This window comes from Hippocampus bargibanti, linkage group LG15 (genome assembly GCF_051943395.1).
Source record: "Hippocampus bargibanti isolate YZ-2025 linkage group LG15, ASM5194339v1, whole genome shotgun sequence".
Classification (NCBI taxonomy): domain Eukaryota; kingdom Metazoa; phylum Chordata; class Actinopteri; order Syngnathiformes; family Syngnathidae; genus Hippocampus; species Hippocampus bargibanti.
Window position 1 is genome coordinate 6,961,928 of NC_142748.1, and position 20,652 is coordinate 6,982,579.

The 20,652-nt window shown below is 39.3% G+C and overlaps 4 protein-coding genes across 13 annotated transcripts; all 4 read right to left on the minus strand.

The window, feature by feature from the left end:
- Window positions 1-467: 467 nt before the first annotated feature.
- Window positions 468-6,691, minus strand: LOC148887379 (alpha-N-acetylgalactosaminide alpha-2,6-sialyltransferase 2-like). Its single transcript, XM_089015468.1, is given in 10 exon segments — window positions 468-1,085; window positions 1,165-1,264; window positions 1,343-1,426; window positions 2,333-2,436; window positions 2,511-2,649; window positions 4,814-4,976; window positions 5,047-5,209; window positions 5,274-5,550; window positions 6,447-6,472; window positions 6,474-6,691. Coding segments are annotated over 10 exon segments (1,341 nt in total). The 5' UTR covers window positions 6,546-6,691; the 3' UTR covers window positions 468-872.
- Window positions 6,692-6,716: 25 nt separating this feature from the next.
- On the minus strand, window positions 6,717-12,391 carry LOC148887380 (alpha-N-acetylgalactosaminide alpha-2,6-sialyltransferase 2-like). 2 transcript variants are annotated; one of them, XM_089015469.1, is made up of 9 exons: window positions 12,254-12,391; window positions 11,148-11,421; window positions 10,916-11,075; window positions 10,657-10,819; window positions 9,975-10,113; window positions 9,793-9,896; window positions 8,551-8,634; window positions 8,374-8,473; window positions 6,717-8,285 (listed from the first exon to the last, which is right to left on the minus strand). In XM_089015469.1, exons 1-9 carry the CDS (start codon window positions 12,349-12,351, stop codon window positions 8,088-8,090), a joined length of 1,320 nt encoding a protein of 439 aa, XP_088871595.1. In that variant the 5' UTR covers window positions 12,352-12,391; the 3' UTR covers window positions 6,717-8,087. The 2 variants fall into 2 exon arrangements, with proteins under 2 accessions (XP_088871595.1, XP_088871596.1); XM_089015470.1 differs by having other exon boundaries at window positions 8,157-8,285; window positions 8,415-8,473.
- Window positions 12,392-14,145: 1,754 nt separating this feature from the next.
- mxra7 (matrix-remodelling associated 7) lies at window positions 14,146-17,118 on the minus strand. 2 transcript variants are annotated; one of them, XM_089016201.1, is made up of 5 exons: window positions 16,166-17,118; window positions 15,216-15,371; window positions 15,101-15,134; window positions 14,918-15,026; window positions 14,146-14,519 (listed from the first exon to the last, which is right to left on the minus strand). In XM_089016201.1, exons 1-5 carry the CDS (start codon window positions 16,448-16,450, stop codon window positions 14,405-14,407), a joined length of 699 nt encoding a protein of 232 aa, XP_088872327.1. In that variant the 5' UTR covers window positions 16,451-17,118; the 3' UTR covers window positions 14,146-14,404. The 2 variants fall into 2 exon arrangements, with proteins under 2 accessions (XP_088872327.1, XP_088872326.1); XM_089016200.1 differs by having other exon boundaries at window positions 15,101-15,371; window positions 16,166-17,102.
- A 340-nt stretch (window positions 17,119-17,458) lies between these two features.
- On the minus strand, window positions 17,459-20,402 carry srsf2a (serine and arginine rich splicing factor 2a). 8 transcript variants are annotated; one of them, XR_016117627.1, is made up of 4 exons: window positions 19,887-20,402; window positions 19,098-19,419; window positions 18,277-18,369; window positions 17,459-17,873 (listed from the first exon to the last, which is right to left on the minus strand). XR_016117627.1 is itself a non-coding variant. In XM_089015931.1 (3 exons), exons 1-2 carry the CDS (start codon window positions 20,210-20,212, stop codon window positions 19,119-19,121), a joined length of 627 nt encoding a protein of 208 aa, XP_088872057.1. In that variant the 5' UTR covers window positions 20,213-20,402; the 3' UTR covers window positions 17,459-18,369; window positions 19,098-19,118. The 8 variants fall into 8 exon arrangements, 5 of the variants coding, with proteins under 5 accessions (XP_088872057.1, XP_088872056.1, XP_088872054.1 ...); XR_016117626.1 differs by having other exon boundaries at window positions 19,086-19,419; XR_016117625.1 differs by having other exon boundaries at window positions 18,277-19,419.
- Window positions 20,403-20,652: the final 250 nt, after the last annotated feature.

The window sequence follows — 20,652 nt, forward strand, 5'->3', positions numbered from 1 at the left end:
CATTGGAAACAACGGGTAATTCAGCTCAGGTAGTACAACTCAAACTAGCGGTGTCGTAACAAACAAAGGAGTCAAACCTCACGCAACACATCGAAATAAAGAGACTATCTTTTAAATAAGATAAACGTATCAAAGATACTTAAAAAAATTAACTATAGAGTATAATATATTTTAAAAACGTGTATGTTGCAAGGCATGCTGGGATATTAGCAGATTTCCGGGACCGGTACGTCATCGTCGCTGTTAGCTCCTCCCCGCAACACCCTCCTCCATTACGCTTCTTTGAATGAGTAAATAAAAAGAAACAATTAGTTTAGACTTGTGTGTGATTAATACATATTGTGAATGTTAGGAAATCCCCGAACGCAGACAGAATATTTCTCTTATTTCCTATGAAGTAAAAAAAAGATATTTTCCGATAGATAAACCCAATCATCCATCTGTTTTAACAAATGGCAAGACCAAAGTGCAGCCAAACACTTTATTTTCTGAACAGGGTTTAATCTGGAGAGTACTATGTTCAACAACACTATACAACAATTCAATTTAACAGCATGGAACATTAGTATTTATCCAATTACACGACAAAAAACAACACAAATATATACAGAATGTTTCACATCATAAGCTCTGTGATGCAGTAAACCAGCGATCTTGATATTTACAAGTATAACAAAATAATAAGACAGAAAAATGATTCTGTCCTAAAATTTCCCGCTTATTATTGTTGTAATTATTGGCGTCATGGAATAAACCCCGATTGGACTGATAAAGTTTTCACAGCCCATCAAATGTCTTTCAGAGTAATGTTGCAAGCGGGAACCTATTGCTCCAACTAAGAATAAGTTAACCCATCTGGACATTCTTCCAAGTTATGTTTTTGGCGGGGTTCCTTTTGGAGGGGGTTCATTTTCTTTTCTTTGATACAGACGGATGATTTTGCGGTTGTGCAGGTTCTCCCAGGTTTTCATTTCTAGAATGTAGTCATGATTTGCGTAAAAAATCACCCGGCTCTTGTCATGCTTCTCGTAATAATAGTTGGAGTATTTTGCGTAGTCTCTCGTCATGAAGCCGTATGCGTCAACCTTGGGTAGAAAATGAAAAATTAGATTTAGGAAAAATGTAATTATTAGGTCAGGAAAACAAAACAAAAGAGCGACTGACTATATCACATGTGTGAAGAGCCAAGAAGATGGTAAAAGCACCGTTGGTCGGTCGGACTATCGCCCAGAAAGTTTTATTCAGGTTGGGAGATTTCAGGAATCTGAAAGGGACGAAAAAAACAGAAATTTGTAGTAAAAACAGTTTCATGATGAACAATAATTCATAAATAAAATTCAACCTGTTTCGCACGTATCGCAGAAAGTCCTGATGAAGGACGTAAAAACGGCTTTCGTTGTACTGCCCTGTGTAATATGTCCGAGGCCTGAATATGAAAGATTAGGAGCAAAAACAACAACAACACACAATTGTAAAGCGACAAAATAAAATAAAATAAAATGTAGCTCTTAAAAAAAAATCACCCATAACTGTCATTGTGACTTGAATTCCAAGACCCACAGAATATTGAGTTTTAGGACGACATAAACATTCAATGCAGCATAATAAACGTTAGACTATCTTATTTCATCCAAAAAAGAGTTAATTCCTAAATGATATGGGTTATATGGAGTTATATGAGCTTGAAATTAGGGCAGCTGTCCAAAATACAATGCAATACATATTTATATAGCGCTTGAACATATCTGGCAGGCTAGCAAGCTAGCTATTGGCTATCTATTAGCTGGTTAGTTAGCTTTCTATGAGCGGTTTAAGTGAACGCTGGCGCGTGTGGCTGCCGCTGCTCACCCACACAAAAACTTATCGTGTGATTGTAAAGTGATCTTGAGAGTTTTGAAAGGCTCTTAGAAATGACATGTATTATTATTATTTAACAATAGCTGAAGCTGGAACAAAGCGCTAACATGGGGAAAAAAGGGAAATTCTGCCTCCTAGTGGAAGAGAAAACACATTGCCAGAGGTCTAGCCAGCGCTTTATCAGCACCCAATCATGAAAAACCAAAACCGAACAAATTCCGGAATTGTGCTCTACGTCGTACATTCATATTGGTTTCTATAGCGTGGAAAAAATGGAAATGCTGCCCTCTTGTGGAAAAAAAAATCTTGCCAGAGGCCGTGGACAGCGCTTTATCGGCACCCAAGCATGAAAAAAACAAAAAACAAAGAACAAACAAATTCGTGAATGGCGCTGTAAGTTATAATTCCAATTCCCGAATAAATTCGTGAATGGCAGTGAATGAGTTAAAATATGAATACCACGCATATTCATCACCGTCTGTTTTTGTAGGGGCCAAGCTGAACCCTCTCGTCTCTGAGGAGTCCTTGGAGCCACTGGAAATCCCTCATGCCTTCCGGAATCATCACGTATTTGATACCCTGCACAAAAATGGCGCCCCGCATGACTCACCGATTCCGATATAATCAATAAATGGAGTTGAAGGTAAGCTTACCTCATCGTGGGGGGCCGATTTGTAACCGTATTTCTTGAACAGATACAAAGACGTGGTGATGGAATGAGCCGTGTGGACGTAAACTGTTGTTTTGTTGCCCACGTCCTCTTCGTAACCCTGGACGACTGCGCCATTCATCCTGACACGCATCATGAGAGTTCTTCATGTTTTTTTTCCCCCTTTTTGTCGAGTTGTAAAATCATTTCAAATGACTTCTACTGAGCGTATTTTACAAAGATTCCACCGCATATAGCTATATTTTACGTTTTAAGACTCGCTCTGAATATTCAGGAAGTCTTGTTTTTGAGTTGGTGACGAGTCCGTACGTGACGTCATGAAAGGACCGCCCCCTGACCGAAAAAAGACGCATTGTAGCGTCCTTCCATCACGTCAATGTATTTTGCTGTACATGTTTGGTCTGAGAACCGCGTTGCACCCAAAAGCCGTCAGAAGAGGGAATCTAAGCGCCATATAAGGAATTTATCAGCCTGTGGAAGGGGAGGTGGCCACTGGAGGTCGCCATTTTGTGCCTCTTTTTTTGTGAGAGATTTTCCCCCAATGTTGCCTCAAAATGGCACATATAATTCTTTAATTATTAATTATAATAATATAATATAATTCTTCAGAACTATTTGAATGATATTCATAACTGGATGTGTAACAAGAAAGCATATTCTCCCAATCTGAAGCCATTGTTTGGATTCTCCGGCAATGGCGTGACGTCACAAACTGGGGGCGGGACTTTCTGAAATTGCCCAATTCGCAGCTCAATTTTTTTTGCAGATTTTGGACACTTTACATCATTTTTATTGGTGTTTTGCATTTGAATAAAAATAACATACTGCGTGTTTTGGGTATTTTAGATGCTATAAAACGTTTTTCTGATGTCAGTTAGGAAACCAAAAAAATGGTGTTGGTTGTCCTTTAACTTTCCACACTAAATTTACGGCTGCTTAAAAAAATAAAAAAAAATAAAAAAACCAACCCTAACATGACCACTTCAAAAACAAAATGGCTGACTTTTTGGTCCTTTCCAGAAAGCAACTTGATACTTTTTTTGTTGTTATTGTTCACCTTTTCGCACGCCTGGCTGGATGAGAATGTCACTTCTCCTGTCCGGTGGGCAAGAATACTTTTGTCTTTTTTTTTATCTGTAAACGTGCCCGTTGAAACAACAACAAAAAACCTCACTGATACAAGATACATGGTAAGCTAATGCTATCTGCTAATGCTAATGTGTCTTCTTTTTGTTTAATTTTTCGTCAGATGAGTTGAATGTACTGTCACATCTCGAAGGACAGCTCCATTCACTTAACACCCGCGTTTTGGAGAAAAAAATGGACTGCAATATGATTTTGTGCATGGACGCTTTTTGTATTGGACATGTGGGCGAACTGGTTTGCGTTTGTTTGGTTCTCATGCCTGGCTCAATATTGATTCAGGACATCCTGAAGCGTACGTCATGCGCAAAGATTGCTGCTGACGTTTTGACAGGAATAAGAATGGACTGAAATAATATTGCATGACAGTTCACAACAACTGACTTTTGTGTTTTGTGTACAGTCATACCTTGGCTTACGAACTTAATTGTTTGCCAGAGAGAGTGTGTAAGGTGAAAAATGTGTATCCCAAAAATTAATTTCCCATCGGAAACCATTAAAATGAGAATAATCCGTTCGCAGGTCCGCATAAAACATCATAAAGCATTTCACATACTCATTGAGGAAGCTCCGTGTACGAAAAAAGTTCGTATGCCAAAGTAAAGTTTGTATGCCAAGGTGAAATTGTCCTAAATTTAACATTCGTAAACCGAAAAGTTCGTAAACCAAGGGGTTCCTAAACCGAGGTATCACTGTACTTCAATTTAACCCTTTCATTCATCTTTTAACCTGACAACATGATAATCTCCCCTTTATTAATCACTGTCACCAAAAAAAGGGTTGAATTGGCGTGTCCAGTCCACCAAAAGAAAATTTTGGGATGTCCAGAAGCCGCGTGCAGAAACGCTAAAAGAATTCTATTGTCTTCATCAAGAAAGTGCTTAAGCTTAAATGACTCACTGTGTTTTTGTGTTGTCATATTATTTGTTATTTTGACTTCAAGATGGCGCAGCAAGAGGGCCTTTACAGTAGCTCCTGTATTTTGGTTTTCTACTTCTTTCTTTCCTTTCCTAACTTTGCTGCTGTGAAATGTAAATGTCTCTACTGCCAAACTAATGAAGGCTAATGCTAATCTAATCGACACAATAAATCATTGAGAAAATATTAAGTGAGTTATAAAGAGAACCAAAAAAAACAGATTACCGAAACACGTAATCGTGCGCGTCGATTTCTTTCCCCATATTGGAGCCGTTCAGGATGCCGGCGTTTCCCACCACGGCGCACCGAATGCAACCGTCGCCGCCATCTTTTGGAGAGAGGAGAGGCTCGTTTGGTTTTGGAATCAACTTGATTGAGGACATTACATCTGGGAAGGAAAAAAAAATGGATAAATGATTGTTAGTTTCGGAAGGATGACTGGGAATGCCGGGACGTACCGTCATAAGCGTATCCCATGAAGCCAAAGGGGTTGTTGAAATGGGAGAATCTGTTCCATTCGCTCATGTTGATACTGTCCTTGTGCACGAACATGCGAATATTGGGAAGGAAAGCTTTGTGGAAGTTCTCATCCTTGGAATTCCTCAAAGATCGCACGCACTTCTGGATGGGGGAGGTGAAATTAAAAAGTCAGACTTTATTTTTTTCAGTTAAGACGAGCACTTACTGCGTTGGCAGGTGCGGCATCCTGGTTGTAAACGTCCTCAAAATCCCATACGGGAAGTCTGGAGAAGTTGGCGACAAAAAGGATGGGCATCGGAGTCTCGGGGACGGTGGCGGTAGGTGTGGATCTGTTTTTTGTCTGGCGTTTAAATTCCGTGACAGGCGCCAAGGTTACGGTTTTGGTAAGATGTATGGTTTTTAAAGTGGTATATCCGGGAGGGTTTTCCTCATAATCTTGATATAAATCGATGGTCTTATAGTTCCCAGAGAAAGTGGTCCAGCTGAATTGGAGGAGAGGGCGATAAGATAGCAAGAAGCTGAATTTTAAAACAAATGCTCAGATGCTTCTTAATTTTTTTTGTTATAACATAGAAAAATAGGGCTTAACAGTTATTGGGCTTTAAAATTAACTAATTCACTGTCAGATGTGCAAAAAATGTGTCCACTCCAGTGCCAGGGTTTTTGTCATTGTCACTCCAATTCCAGGACCCACAGAATATTGAGTTTTAGGACTACATCAACATTATATGCAGCGTTAGAAACCTTAGACTCTCTGCTTTCATCATAAATAAATGAGTTAATTCCTAAATTCTATGAGTTTGGACTTATCTGAGCTTGAAATGAGGGCAGCTGTCCAAAATACAATGCAATATTTGTTTACATACCGCTTTAAAAATAGATGAATCTGGAACAAAGCAGTAAAATGGGGAAAAAAAGGAAATGCTGCTCCCTTGTGAATAAGAAAAAAAAACATTGCCAGAGGCCACGGCCAGCGCTTTATCAGCACCCAAGCATGAAAAAAAACGAACAAATTCGGGAATGGCGCTCTATGTCATATTTTCAATTCAAAATTAAATGGCAGTGAATAAGTTAACATTGCAAGGTAGTAGAATGCAACTCTCAACTTGAAAAAAATATATATAAATATCCATAAAATATGAATCTTTTTGGCTAGATCCAGAATGAATGTCTGTATTATTAGGCTATCTGTCCGATTGTGACAAAAACAATAACAAAACCCCAGCACTGGAGTGGACATATTTTTGAACATCATCTGGCAGTGAATGAGGTAAAAACCCCAACAAACACACAAATCACAAATTTAGACAGTAGTCCCCATTGCACAAATACAAGCCACTTTAAAAGGTTTTTGAAAATAAAAACAAAAAAAACTTACTTGTTGACTGTGAAATGATCTTGAAAAAACAAGAAAAATGACAATTGCGAATGACATAAAAAGCAAGCAGGTAAAAATTCTAGATCTGTTCAAGGCCATGCTGTCACCTTAGATCCGTCCTGTTGGAAGGGGAAGTGGCACCTTGTGGCTAACAGACACTGGGCAGGGCTTCTGTTTGACACTCGCAACCCCGCCACACATACATTCCTTAGACACACAGTGCAATATACATAAAGCAAACAAAAAAAAAATAATAAAATACACCACCTGTGTATTTCCTGGACTCATTGAATCCACAACATTGGTTTTAATGCTGCAACATATGCAAGCTGACATGATGAAGCCATTTTGTCAAAAAAAAAACGATTGAAAAGTCAACATTTTATCTTGGTTTTATATCACCCTGAGATAAGTTCTCCCTTTTCCCATTCTTCAGTCGTTAGCTTTTCAACATAAGCAACAGATACAACTATTTTTTTCGTGTGAAAAAGAAACATATCAAGTAATAAAGTGACTTTGAATGCAAATGTTTTGCAATTGACTGACACTTCACAATTTTGGATTAGAAATGTCATGTAGGATTTTTTTAGATGATTATATAAAGCTTCACAACACCTCAAAGATAGAAATATGCCTAATGTGAAGGCTTTTAAAAATATCTTGCGTAGATTGGACAAAATGTTTTACCCACATTTTTGCGTGTGTATCCTGCAGTGACCTCTCCTGTTGATTAGAAAGTCTGCAGCGGATTTTCAAACGGAAAAAAAAAATATTTTGACGTTGACACACTATTATGGTCTGTTTATAAGTTAAAACTTTGGAGAATGAGAAGCCTGGAGAAAATTTGCAGATGGGACAATCCCCCTTCCTGAAATACTAAAGTAATCGTAAATCACCCCGTTTTGGGCGTGGCCTCGTGACGCTTTATTTTAGCTAGTTAGCTATCTAGCTAATTAGCTAGCTAGCTATTAGCTATATCCTTGATAGTTTTGAAGGGTGCTTATAAATACAATGTATTATTATTATTATTATTATTATTAATTTTATTTTTTTTCCATATCTGCGCTTTGTTCCAGCTTCAGCTCTTGTTAAAGCGCTTTATGAACCAATATTGCTATCATCATTAATCTTCTATTAGCTAGCTAGCTTTCTATCTCGTGATAGTTGTATTAAGTTCATCCTGTCTACTTGATATCTAATTTAAAACTGATTCTTTTCTTACAGACAGTTTTTTGATGGACGGACAACATCCGTGACAGTATACGCCGAAAGATGTCAGGTATTTGAACACCTACAATACACTGTAAGAAAAGAATCTGTTTTAAATTAGCTTTCTATCTATTTGAGTTACATCCGGGTTGAGTGAACGCTGGTGCGTGTAACTGCTGCTGCTCACCCACAGAAAAACTTGACTGTAAAGTGACCTTGATAGTTTTGAAAGGCGCTTATAAATGTAATGTGTTATTATTATGATCTATCTTCTATTAGCTAGCTCGCTAGCTTTCTATCTATTTGAGTTACATCTTGGTTGAGTGAACGCTGGTGCGTGTGGCTACCGCTGCTCACCCACAGAAAAAAAGATGACGAGTTAGTAAGTCATCAGAGGAAAAAGTGAAACCGTTTTGACTATTCTACCCCAAGTTACCCTTTTGGAGAGGGTTCTTTTTCTTTTCTTTGATACAGACGGATGATTTTGCTGTTGTGCAGGTTCTCCCAGGTGTTCATTTCCAGATGGTAGTCGTGATTGATGAAAAAAATCACGGGGCTTTTCTCATTCTTCTGGAAATAATAGTTGGAGTATTTGGCGTAGTCTCTCGTCATGAAGCCGTATGCGTCAACCTTGGGTAGAAAAAAAATGGATGAGGAAAATATGTTGGAGATATTTAATTATGGGGTCATGAAAACAAAAAAAAAAAGAGCAACTGACTATATCACATGTGTGAAGAGCCAAGAAGATTGTAAAAGCACCGTTGGTCGGTCGGACTATTTCCCAGAAAGTTTTATTCAGGTTGGGAGATTTTAAAAATCTGAAAAGGGACAAGAAAATAAGTTTGTAGTAAAAACAGTTTCACGATGAAGAATAATTCAATATATGAAGTTTGACCTGTTGCGCACGTATCGCAGAAAGTCCTGATGCAGGACGTAAAAGCGTTTGTCGTCGTACTCCCCTGAGTAATATCTTTGAGGCCTGTGAAAATAAAAATAATAAATAAATAAATAAACAATCATGCAACAAAGTATCAATTAAAATGTCATTTTTATTTTACAACTTTTTTTATTATTACGCAATCATAAATAAACAAAAATGAATAAATAACTATATAAATAAATAAACCGATTAATAGATAAATAAAAAAATAAACGAAACTCGATAATGAATAAATAAACAGATGAATAAAGAGATAAATGCATTAAAATAAATGAAAATAGATAATAAATCAATAAACAGATGAATCAATAAATACATAAAAATAGATAAATACATGAAATTAGATAATAAATAAATAAACAGAAGAATAAATAAATACATACATAAAAGTAAACGAAAATAGATAAATGCATGAATAAATAAAAATAAATGAAACTAGATAATAAATAAATACATAAACAAATGGATAAATGAATACATATAAATAAACGGATTAATAGGTAAATAAATAAAAATAAATGAAACTAGATAATAAATAAATAAACAGATGAATAATAAATACATTAAAATAAATGAAAAGAGATAATAAATAAACGGTTGAATAAATAAATAAATAAAAATAAATGAAACTAAATAAATAAACAAACAGATGAATCAATAAACAGATAAAATGCATGAAAATAGATTAATACATGAAACTAGATAATAAATAAAAAAATGATATAAATAAATAGATGAATAAAAATGAAACGAGATCATAAATAAATAAACAGATGAATAAATAAATACATATATAAAGGTAAACAAAAATAGATAAATAAATGCGTAAATAATGAAAAATAAATGAAACTAGATAATACATATAGAAACAGATGGATAAATAAATACATAAATAAATAAATAAATAAAACTCGTTGGACATTGGGGCGAGGAAATGACCATTGGTACATTTTTCTCACATAATAGTTATAGAAATTAAAATGTCTTGCTTGAAATCAGCATGCATCAATGCTTTTATTCCAAATATTTTTCTTTTTCGTGAGATTTCATCAAATTACGGCTGTAAATAGATGTAGAGTATAATATAATAGAGTATTTGAAGGATTATTACAAGCGATCAGAATGACGACAATTTTAACACGTCACATCATTGATCGCAAACAATTCCCAACGCATTCATGTCAGGATATTTCTCACCGTTCATTTTTGTACGGGCCAAGCTTTATATTCGGTCCATCGATAAGTCCTTGTAACCACTGGAAGTCCTTCATGCCCTCTGGAATCATCACATATTTGATGCCCTGGATGAAAAAAATGTCGTCCATGAGTGACCGACGACGTACGATATGATCAATAAATGAAGTTGAAGGTTGTCTTACCCGGTCGTGGGGGGCATACATCTGTTTGCTCTTCAGAAAATGATTTCTAGACGCCATGAGGGAATAAGCCGTGTGGACGTAAACTGATGTTTTTTCTCCCACGTCGTCCTCGCAGCCTTTGGTAATCGCGGCGTTGACTCTGACACATATTTAATTGGTGTTAGTCAATCATCTTTTTTTAGAGATAAAAATGACAGGAAAAAAAACACATTACACTGTGTCCTACTGCTGTTTTGTATGAGCTTTTTCTGAATTGGATTTCATGAGAGGAAATTGTTTGGATTTAAACTCATTCACTGCCAGACGATGTGCAGAAATGTGTCCACTACAGTGACAGGGTTCTCGTCATTATCACTTGAATTTCAGGAACCATAGAATATTGAGTTTTAGGACTCCATCAACATTCAATTCAGCATAAGAAAACTTAGATTGTCTTCTTTCATCAGAAAAAAAAAAGAGTTATTTCCTAAATTATATGGGAGTTATATGAGCTTGAAATGAGAGCAGCTGTCCAAAATACAATGCAATATTGGTTTATATAGCACTTTAACAAGAGCTGAAGCTGGAACAAAGAGCTGAAATGGAGAAAATGGAAATAATAATAATAATACATTCCATTTTAAGCGCCTTTCAAAGCTTGTTTTTAACACCATTGTCAAAGTATTCCATTTTTTTTTTTTACCGAAACACATAATCGTGCGCGTCGATTTCTTTCCCCATTTTGGAACCGTTCAGGATGCCGCCATTGCCCACCACGGCGCACCGAATGCAACCGTCACCGCCGACTTTTGGCAAGAGGAGGGGCTCTCTTGGTTTGGGGATCAACTTGACTGAGGATATAACGTCTGCACAAAAACAAAAACAAAAAAAAAAAGGCGAATTATTGTTCATTTTTAGGAGTCGAATATGTCGAAATGATAAGTGGAAATACCGAGACGTACCGTCATAAGCGTATTCCATGAAACCAAAAGGGCTGTTGAAATGAGAGAGTCTGTTCCATTCGCTCATATTGAGCTTGTTGTTCATGAACAAGCGAATATTGGGAAGGAAAGCCTTCCGGAAGTTCTCATCCTTGGAATTCCTCAGAGATTGCGGGCATCTCTAAAGTGGGGTGTAACGAATGGAAATTCAAGCTGTTATTTTTGTTTTCCCGACATGCCCTCGTGGACTTACTCTGTTTCCCGGTAGAGCATCCTGGTTGTACTCGTCCTCAAAATCCCAGATGGGAAGTTTGGAGAAGTTAGCTTTGTAGAGGATGGGAATGGGCGTCTCAGGGACGACGGTAGGCGTGGACGTGATTTCTGTCAGCCGTTTAAACTCCGTGACGGGCGATGAGGTGAATGTTGTATAAGAATTGCCATTTAATGTGGTGCGCATGGTGGCATTTTCTTCCGCGCCATCTTGTTTTGAGATGAGAGCATCGACATTTCCGGAGAGGTTGATCCATCTGTATTGGAAAAGAAACCAGAGCAATTAATACTTTTATCAGTCCATGCATCCATTTTCTTTGTTTACTTGATTGGCAAACCGTAAATTGGTGGGCAGCCAATTGCAAGGCACTAAAACAAAGCAAGGAATCACACCTTAGGACAAATTTAGCGCATTCTTACAACCGGCCGTGCGTGTTTTTGGAATGTGGAAAGAAACCCATTGTTTTTATTCGACACAAAAAAAAAGTTTACGTGACCCGCAGTCGAATTCCGTCAAGATGTCGTCATCAATGCTTAAAAATGGCTGAAAAGTGTTCAATAAGTCAAATCGAGTTTCATGCCTTGCTTTCATCACTTGCCAAATGAGGAGCACGCGGTAAATGCCGTGGCATTTTCACATTTGCATTAACATTTTGTATCCAAATTTGGACAGTGGGAAAACGTCAGCAAAATAAAAAACAGACTTTTCAATGATTTTTTAATACAGTGTTTCAAGTGCAACCAACACTTGTCGTGTATTTAGAATTCAGACCAATGAATGCATTCGCTCCGATCAATGGAAATCATGTGACGCATCATTTGGTAAATTGTTGCTGTTCTTGCGCAGGAACGCAGATTTAAAATGAAGGTATTGATTTCCTTTTTGCTTATTTTTTTATTTCAATTGGCCACTGCTTTCTTTGGTTTTAAAATGAGGAGTTAGTAGTAACAACGCATTTGATTTTAGTTATATTGTAAGGTGAATTTTCCCATTAGATTTTTTTGGCACCCTACAGAATCAGCGACGCTCTCGAACTTCTTGGAATAGATCTGAACTGAAAATAAACTTTTTAAAGAACAAAAACTTACTTGTTCACTGTCAAATTTTCTTGAAAAAACACAAAAATGACAATGGCGACGAAAATAATAAACAGCCAAACAAAAATTTTGGATGTGTGGTAAGCCATACCGTCACCTACTCGGCCAGAAGCATTATTGCTTTGGCTCCGTTGCTGGCACATTCAAAAGTATTCTGTCACAACCACAAAATGGGAAGGGCTTCCTCAACTCGGCACTTTTCCACACACACACACAACATCCACACATTGTCGTTGCACATCAAGCAAACAAAGATCATTGGTATTTTTACGAATCCATAACCTTATATTTCTTTCAGAGCTGTCATTGTAGTTATGCGTTCTTTCAGAGGGTTCATTATAGCTTAAAAATATATATATTTTTACCATTGGGTCATACTACAATTACACAACTAATTGATGATTGACACACGCACCTGTCACTACTTGTGACACTTTTATTTATCTGAGAGAAGGCAATCAAGAAATACAACATACTTGTAGTTTACTTTCTTACCTGGGCTAACACAATGCATTTTTACTGACTGTGAAATAACAAATTGCGTTGAGTCAAATTGCTTCGCGACATTTTGGTTTGAATGAACAGAAAGCAGAAAGTTCTGTAGCCACAAAGGGACATATGTGTTCTTGTGCCGGTCCCAAGCCCGGATAAATACAGAGGGTTGTGTCAGGAAGGGCATCCGACGTAAAAGCTTGGCCAAAACAGAAATGTGGATCAAACCTCTCAAGATAGAGGACACCGATTTGCTGTGGCGACCCCTTGAAGGGAAAAGACGAAAGGAAAAGAAGAATAAGAACAGAAAACAGAAAAGGAGTTTCAGTTTGTCACACCCCATGTGAAACCTTCCACATACAAAGCCTTTAATCCACTCGTGTCATTTCTTAGTTTTATTTATTTATTCATTTCGCTTCTTTGGAACAAACACATAATCATGCTGGAATGCAGTTACTACCAGCTCCTCATTACCAGCTTGCAGTCATGATTGGCAAAGAAAATTACAAGGCTTTTTACGAGCCTCTGAAAATAACAGTAATTAGATAACTGCACCTTAGATGATCTCTTGTCATCAAGCCCTACGAGTTCACCTGGAATAAAGACCAATCTGAATGACTAACGTGTCCGCATTAAAAGGCAAATTATAAAGGAACGAAGATGGCATAAAAAAATCAATGTAATGAAATGTTTTGGCCCGACTGGTCGAACGACATAATAGCATGAATATCAACTCACCATGTCACAGGTGTGATTTCTCTCCTCATCCCATTTTTTGGCAATAGATTTGACCAAATGGGTCATCTTCGACTGGTTTAAATGCCTCGGACGAACAAACAACATTTTATATCCTTGACACGATTCAGTAGTTCTATCAATCTAATATATTGGATATTGGATATGCCTTTATTAGTCTCACAGTGGAGAAATTTACATTTCACAGCAGCAAAGTGATGAAAGGAATGAAATTAGAAAAACAAAAATACATGAGCTGCTGGAAAGGCAAATAATAATAAATTATAATAATAAAATGTTAACATTATTTGTTTTATTTTTCTGTCCGGATAGGATATTGATTTTACAATTATTAAAGCTCTTTTTTTACAATAACTTTGTTGTTTTGTAGTATTTGTTTACACTAAACTGCTTTTCGGAAAAATGCTCGAGTGCTGAAAAGATACCAAATATGGCGGTCTTGACTTTTACGACAGACGTAAAATGAAGAAGTGCCCAGATGTTAATAATAATAATAATAATAATAATAATAATAATAATAATAATAATAATAATAATAATAATAATTAATTTAATTTCTAAGCGCCTTTCAAAACTCTCGAGGACATGTCACCTTGCACCGAGAGGACCACCCGGTCACATTCACTCAAACTCCATCAGTGTGTCCAGTTTTTATTTATCACACGACAGCGGAATGTTACACGGGGGAATCACGTTTATATTGGACGCTGCTCTTGGTGGCTTTGTGCTGCGTTAAGTCCAGCTTGGTAACAACCGAAAAAGCAACCACTTTTTGGGGGTCTGGTAGGTTACAACAAAAATGCGTTTGCTGGAATACTGTCACACAAGTATGCTGGTGTTTCGCTCGGCAGGATAAGGCAGCACATGTGACGTCGTCGTTGTCTATCTTCCTCCTCAGATGGAGTAAAGATGCATCTGCTCCTCCATGTCACCCTCGGAGACTTCGCCGAATGTCTCCGTGTTATCTTTGAGCAGTTGGAAGATTGCAGCCAGCTGCTCCTGCTGCACCCTGGGGGAGAGGGTGATAAAAAAAAATATAATAAAACACAGCAGGTGATGATCTTCAGGTTGCGGCATCACGGTTCCAACCATGTTAACGACCATTGTTACTTTCTACCAAATTGCCCTTTGTTGCACCACTTCCATTAATCGTATTTTTCCAAATTGTTCTTTAGCATCCTCTTGTGGCCTTCAAGGCAAAAACACCCTTTCATTTTATAATTAAATTAGTATATGACGCTCTGGTACACTGTGAGTAATGTATTAATTTTTATTTTTACTTTTTTTTTTACTCAATCTGGCTTTAAATCTGTCCAACCCCCATTTGACAGCATCTTAACAGTGGAAAGCTATGAGTGAAATGCGGCCAGAAAGCAAGCTGAGGGTTACATGACGTTTTGAACTGACCTTTGCTCCTCTTCTAGCTCATCTTTGGACATCATCATCTCCATGTGATGGGAGCGTGACTTTCCGGGGACGTACTTCAAGGAATTACTGGTGCTGAATTCCGATTTATCTGCAAAGACATTTGGTTAATGAATTAATTCTAAAATGAGTACATAAGTAATTTTATATCTATTTAGGGCTCACCGTTGATGTCCGGGCTCTCTGCATCTCCATCAGTCTGAGGGGAAGAGAAAGCACACTTTAGGAGCTCCTGCTCAGAGAGCCCGATGAAGGAGCGCCGCCCACGACCCGACGATGCCTCGGATGACGAGTCGAAACTGGCGTGCCTGGAGTCCGGCCGCGGCACGGACAGGCTGGACGCTGCCGACGAGGAGGAGGAGAGCTCGGGTGGGGTCGTTACCGTGACTGGCGCGGTCTCCAGCTCCTTGTTGGCGGGACACATTTCAGCCTCTTCCTGTGTGAAACGATGAGACAGAGAGTGGCATCACCTAGCGTGGATGCTGATGGTGTTGCTCAGGATCCCTGCTGAGATGATGGACAGTTGACTTGAAAACAATCTTTGATTTTTCTCATCAAATTATTGTGTTGATTACAACCTCATTTGTTATGTATGTTCAAAAGTACAATGTATATAATTAAACAAGTGAACTAATACAATGTGACCAGCACCTAACTGAATATTAACGTGATGATGTCGAGAAACTACGTTGACTAAGTTTGGCCCCTTCGAATTTCCGTAGCCGAAAGAGGCCGGAAAAACATTGCATTGTAATGTATTGTACAATACTGTACTACAATTTAAGATTATTTTCCCAACAAATTTATATTAAAAAATGCCCCTAGATATTAGAACACATTTCTTATAATTGTGTTTTTTTAACGTCGAATCTAAAAAATACATTATTTTACACCCTTTAACCAATGATGTCTTTCTAATGTGCATCGATGTTTTGTTATTAATTGGGACCCATGTCATATAAATGGAATCCGAGTCAAAGTTGATGTCTAATGTGCATTGCCAGCCTTTGTTTCATAGTCGACTTTGGGGTACAAGATATGGTCGTGTAGGAAAAAAAGTTGTTTTTAAATGTCCAGTGATTGATGTAGATTATTTACAAGTTGACACACAGCTAACTTTCTTTGCTCCTTGGCCAGGACGGAGTGACAGGAGAAGGTAAACTGCTTAAGAGAGTGACGTAATGTTTCACACTTTAACACAACAAACAAATGTAGCTGGAGGACACTCACTGACAGTACAGATTTGACCACATCCCAGTGGTCGTGGGAGCTCCCGCTCATCTCGCACCAATCGCCCCCCTCTGCCACTTTCTCCGCGGTCTCCTGTTTGGAATTATCCGGTAAGTAGCCGTTCTGCTTTGCATCCGTCTCGACTGCTCTGACAGTGTCCGTGATGGGTCCATTTGGGTAATTCCCGGTTGAAGGCGACCGGGGGGAACCGTTAAGCAGCGACGTCGCGACCACCAGGGCGAGCAGTGTGAAGATGACAGCAAATAAGATGAAAGTCCAATCCATAGCTGATATATTTTAGTTGTTTTTTTTTAATAGTCTCGCGTGGTTCCACTTGCAGCCATGGCGATTCTTCGAGGGTATAATCTCCCCCAGGAAGCTCCCTAACGAGCGGCGTTGACTGGATCAAGCAAGAGGAGCTGTCAGTGTCTGACGTCACGTGGCACCGCCCCCTCCCTTCCATTGGCGACGTTCAACGTGCAAGATTCGTCATCTCGGTGTTAATCGCATCAACGGACGAGTGTCTAGAATGTACCGTGGATGGATAGATCGTGACAGCACCCGTGTAGGCACAGGGTGACTTACGAAAAAAAAGGAAGTCAAGCAGAGTTCAGCGGAAGTTGCTCCCTTGGTGTGAGGAGGATACTTCCGGGTGTGTTTACACTAGTTTCCATGACAGAGGAAGGCTTATGCAAGTATCTGTTCTTTAGCACGCTCTTGTGGCCTTCAAGGCAAAAGCACCCTTTCATTTTATAATTAAATTACTATATGACGTTCTGGTACTGTGAGTAATGTATTAATTTTTATTTTTTTTACTCAATCTGGCTTTAAATCTGTCCAACCCCCATTTCACAGCATTTTCTTTAGACATAAATCCATAGACGTGCAATAAACAAGTGATATCCAAACTGCACGTATCTCTATGACGCATTTGTCCCAGCCTAAAATGTAAAACGCATATACTCTCAAATTGCACTACCACCCAAAGGAATTAACCTACATAAGGCTTAATAAAAAGTGTCAACCCATTTGTAGATCACTTAATTGCTTCAATATTTCATCTACTCTGGGTGCTATTCTTCATAATAGGAAATGCCATTTACATTATTGAAACAATTACAAATCTATTGTGGTCGCGCCAAATCATTTCAAATGAAACTGTATTGCTCTTGAATTGTTGTGTGACTTGGACCAATTTAATCGAATCATCTTTTATTGAAAAGCTGCACACCCTAAGGCAAATTTGTAATTGAGCTTGCACTCTGGTCAACAAATAAAGGACAAAAACAACACTTTCAACAAATACGTTTATTCACCTGAAGAAAATGAGAACAGAGATCAACGGGGAATGCTACCACAAATGAGGCAGTCAGAACTGCTCGTTTTTTTTCATTATCAACCCTGCGACTGTGAGCCACACTGGACTCCTCCCCCAAAAAAAGTGATGAACCAGACATGGGAGGAGGAAACAAAGGATGGAGAAAGAGCTTTACAGCACACATACCAAAGAGGGAACAGGGACAAGGAAGGAGGGTGGATGATCTGCAAAACCTGTGAGCTTACAAACCGGCAAACAGCAGCGGAGGGTCGAGCGCCCCGGATCAGTGACCGGGCCACTCTGCACCGCAACACGCCACACCATGTCACCACTGCACTGCACCGCATCTTAACAGCTAACCAGCATTACTCAACTGCTACACAACTGCGCCTAGTGCACAAAAGATACACAAGAAAGAGGGTTAGAATCAAAGGAAGCAATTTTAACCAGACAGAAAGAGGCGACAGGGGGAAAAAAATGCCAAAGACGAATGAAGCCAGACTGATTAACATACAGCATGTTTGTCGAATTGAGTGGGGTAACAAACCGATATTTGAAATCGACAACCTCCTGCCAAGACAAAGAGTATACAACAAGGTCTTCCATGAATCAAAAATCCATTGTTGTATTTCAGAGGACACATTCCAGAATAGTCATTTAAAAAGGAAATCAAAAAATAAAATAAATCACACATTTAGTTGAAGATGCCAAACTTTGTGAACATGACATGTTATTTAGGTAGCGCGAGCAAAATGAGCTATTTAGAAAATATTTAGACCAATTTCCAAATGACCTTTCAGTCTGCTTTCAATGGCAAAAGGAGTCTTTTTGAACACGGCGAGACACTTCCCGATGTCCTCGGGGGCGAAGCAATCATCCAAGAGATCTGCAACAAAACACAACATTCAGTTAGCAAGAGCACATCTCAAAAAATGTACCGTAACCCCTGACCCTGTCTTTACAAATTCCAGGTACGCCTCATGTATGTTTACGCACCTTCCGTGGTACCACATTCCCAAAGACTAGTTTTATACAGGATTCTGGCGCTGGGGGGTCATTTTCAAACAAACCTTTGGGTTGAGAGGCAGGGGCGGGGGCAAAGCGCAGGCGGCGGGTGGGGGTCCGCCCTTAATCTCCGTGAACATACCTCACCACCTCAAACACCAACTCACAGCCCAGCACTGCCGCCATGACGACCTGCTCCTGAGCAACCAAGCGTTGCCTGGGTGACCTGCTCCCGACCAAACAGCCGTCACCCCCCCCAGCAACGGGCAGCTGACCTGGGCGGCTCACACACTATAACTGCTCTCACACTGCCACACCCCCATCTCCTCCTCCTCTCTTTGAAAACAGGATTCAGCAGCTTGGAGGAAAGAATTTCACATTAAGTGAACATATGGAGTGAAGCACACCCATATTTACTCACATTAGTCCAATTCAAACCCTCTATTTTGCGTGCTTTAGAGCCAAATTATTCTTGATTTTTTAACACTAAAATAGAGATAGTTCTGCTGACTTTTTTGCCTGTACAAAATTTAAATGAGCAACCTCAAGAAAGCAGAATGCCAAATGCTGAACGTGAATTCATGATATTCTACCCACCCCACTAAATACCGTGTTGCATCCAACTTTGAGCTATGGCTCTGTTCCGTTGTCATCAGGAGACTTGGGTCGACTCTTGGACTTGGACCTGGATCTGGACCCGTGATTAGAGGCGGGGCTCCTTGATCTGGACCGAGAGGGAGACTTGGACTTGCTCCGCCGTGGGGTTCGGGACTTGGATTTTGACTTTGAGCGGGATCTCGAGCGGGAGTAGGAGCGGGATCTCGAGCGGGAATAGCGACGGCGACTCCTGGATCGCGGGCGACTCCTGGATCGTGAGCGGCTTCTGCTCCTGGAACGGCTGCGCCTACGGCGACGAGGGCTCGCTGAACGTCTGCAAAGAGAAACATTGACACTTTACAGGCACACGAACAAAATAACTATCCTGTTTGAGCCTAAATTGTCGTCATAATTAAAACAGTAATTCCTGAGGCCCTTTATAATAATAATACATTTCATTTTAAAGCACCTTTCAAAACTCTCAAGGACACTTTACAGTCACAGGATATTTGGGCCACTTGCAAACAGTTTTAAATCGAAATAAATGCACAGTGCGACTAGTTTGCAGAACAATATTATAACTTCAACATCATAATAGCAAAATTACAATTTGTTTGAAACCAAAACTACGTGGAAGCTAGATGCACGTGTGTTGAGCAAAACAAAATGGCGGCATCTCACGTAGTCTATACGTTAAAAAAAGCGGAACCGGAAACCCAATCTGAGCGCGTGGTAATTTTGATGTATTTTAACAACTTTAGAATAGTTTTTACAACCCGTTAATCGACGTATTCGTCATACCGTCGTTGTGGAGCTCCCCTCCGGCTGTACATGGAGTCAGGCGGCCGGCCGTAACGGGCCATCTGCACGCGCAGTTCACGCCCGTCGAGCAGCGCTCCGTCCATAGCATCCATTGCGTCTTCGGCGTCGCGTTTGTCTAAGAAGCGCACGAAGGCGAAGCCACGGCTCTCCTTGGAGTACCGATCCCGGGGAATGTACACGTCGCCCACGCGACCGTATTTCTCAAATACGCGGCGCAGCGTCTCCGGCGAGGTCCGATAAGTCAGGTTGTCCACTTTAAGGGAGGTCATCCCCTCGACGTCTGGCGGAGGCCTTCCGTAGCTCATTTTCTCGACGTAACCAAACTTGGACCCACAAACAAAAAATATTCGTGGGACCTTCTGGCTGGAAAATAACAAGACGCGGCTGGTTTTGAAATCAAGAACGATTCGATGCCGACGTGAATGAAGGTAGAAATACTCGCGCTTGTGTAGCGCTGGAGCAGTGTCTTAGCAGTACACGAAATGGCGGCAACAAAGCCTCTCACTCCCTCTTTATTCTCCACCCGTGGTGGCCTTTTCTGATTGGCTGATAACCTCGCGCGCTTTTTCCACAAACTGTACCAGAAACTCTCTACTACCCTCTGCTGACGGGGAGGTTCTATTGCTATAGAAGGCAACTTCCGTTCCCAATAATACTAATAATAATAATAATAATAATAATAATAATAATAATAATAATAATAATAATAATAATAATAATAATAATAATAATAATAATAATAATA

Excerpts from the sequence above, each read along its gene's own strand:
- srsf2a (XM_089015931.1), bottom strand. The coding sequence starts at position 20,212 with ATGAGCTACGGAAGGCCTCCGCCAGACGTCGAGGGGATGACCTCCCTT. Across the intron at positions 19,420-19,886 it reads AGGGGAGCTCCACAACGACG|ACGTTCAGCGAGCCCTCGTC; the intron begins GTATGACGAATA and ends TTCTCTTTGCAG.
- mxra7 (XM_089016200.1), bottom strand. The coding sequence starts at position 16,450 with ATGGATTGGACTTTCATCTTATTTGCTGTCATCTTCACACTGCTCGCC. Across the intron at positions 15,372-16,165 it reads TGGTCAAATCTGTACTGTCA|GAAGAGGCTGAAATGTGTCC; the intron begins GTGAGTGTCCTC and ends CGTTTCACACAG. Across the intron at positions 15,027-15,100 it reads AGAGAGCCCGGACATCAACG|ATAAATCGGAATTCAGCACC; the intron begins GTGAGCCCTAAA and ends ATGTCTTTGCAG.
- LOC148887380 (XM_089015469.1), bottom strand. The coding sequence starts at position 12,351 with ATGGCTTACCACACATCCAAAATTTTTGTTTGGCTGTTTATTATTTTC. Across the intron at positions 11,422-12,253 it reads GAAAATTTGACAGTGAACAA|ATGGATCAACCTCTCCGGAA; the intron begins GTAAGTTTTTGT and ends TTTCCAATACAG. Across the intron at positions 8,474-8,550 it reads CTGCGATACGTGCGCAACAG|ATTTTTAAAATCTCCCAACC; the intron begins GTCAAACTTCAT and ends GTCCCTTTTCAG.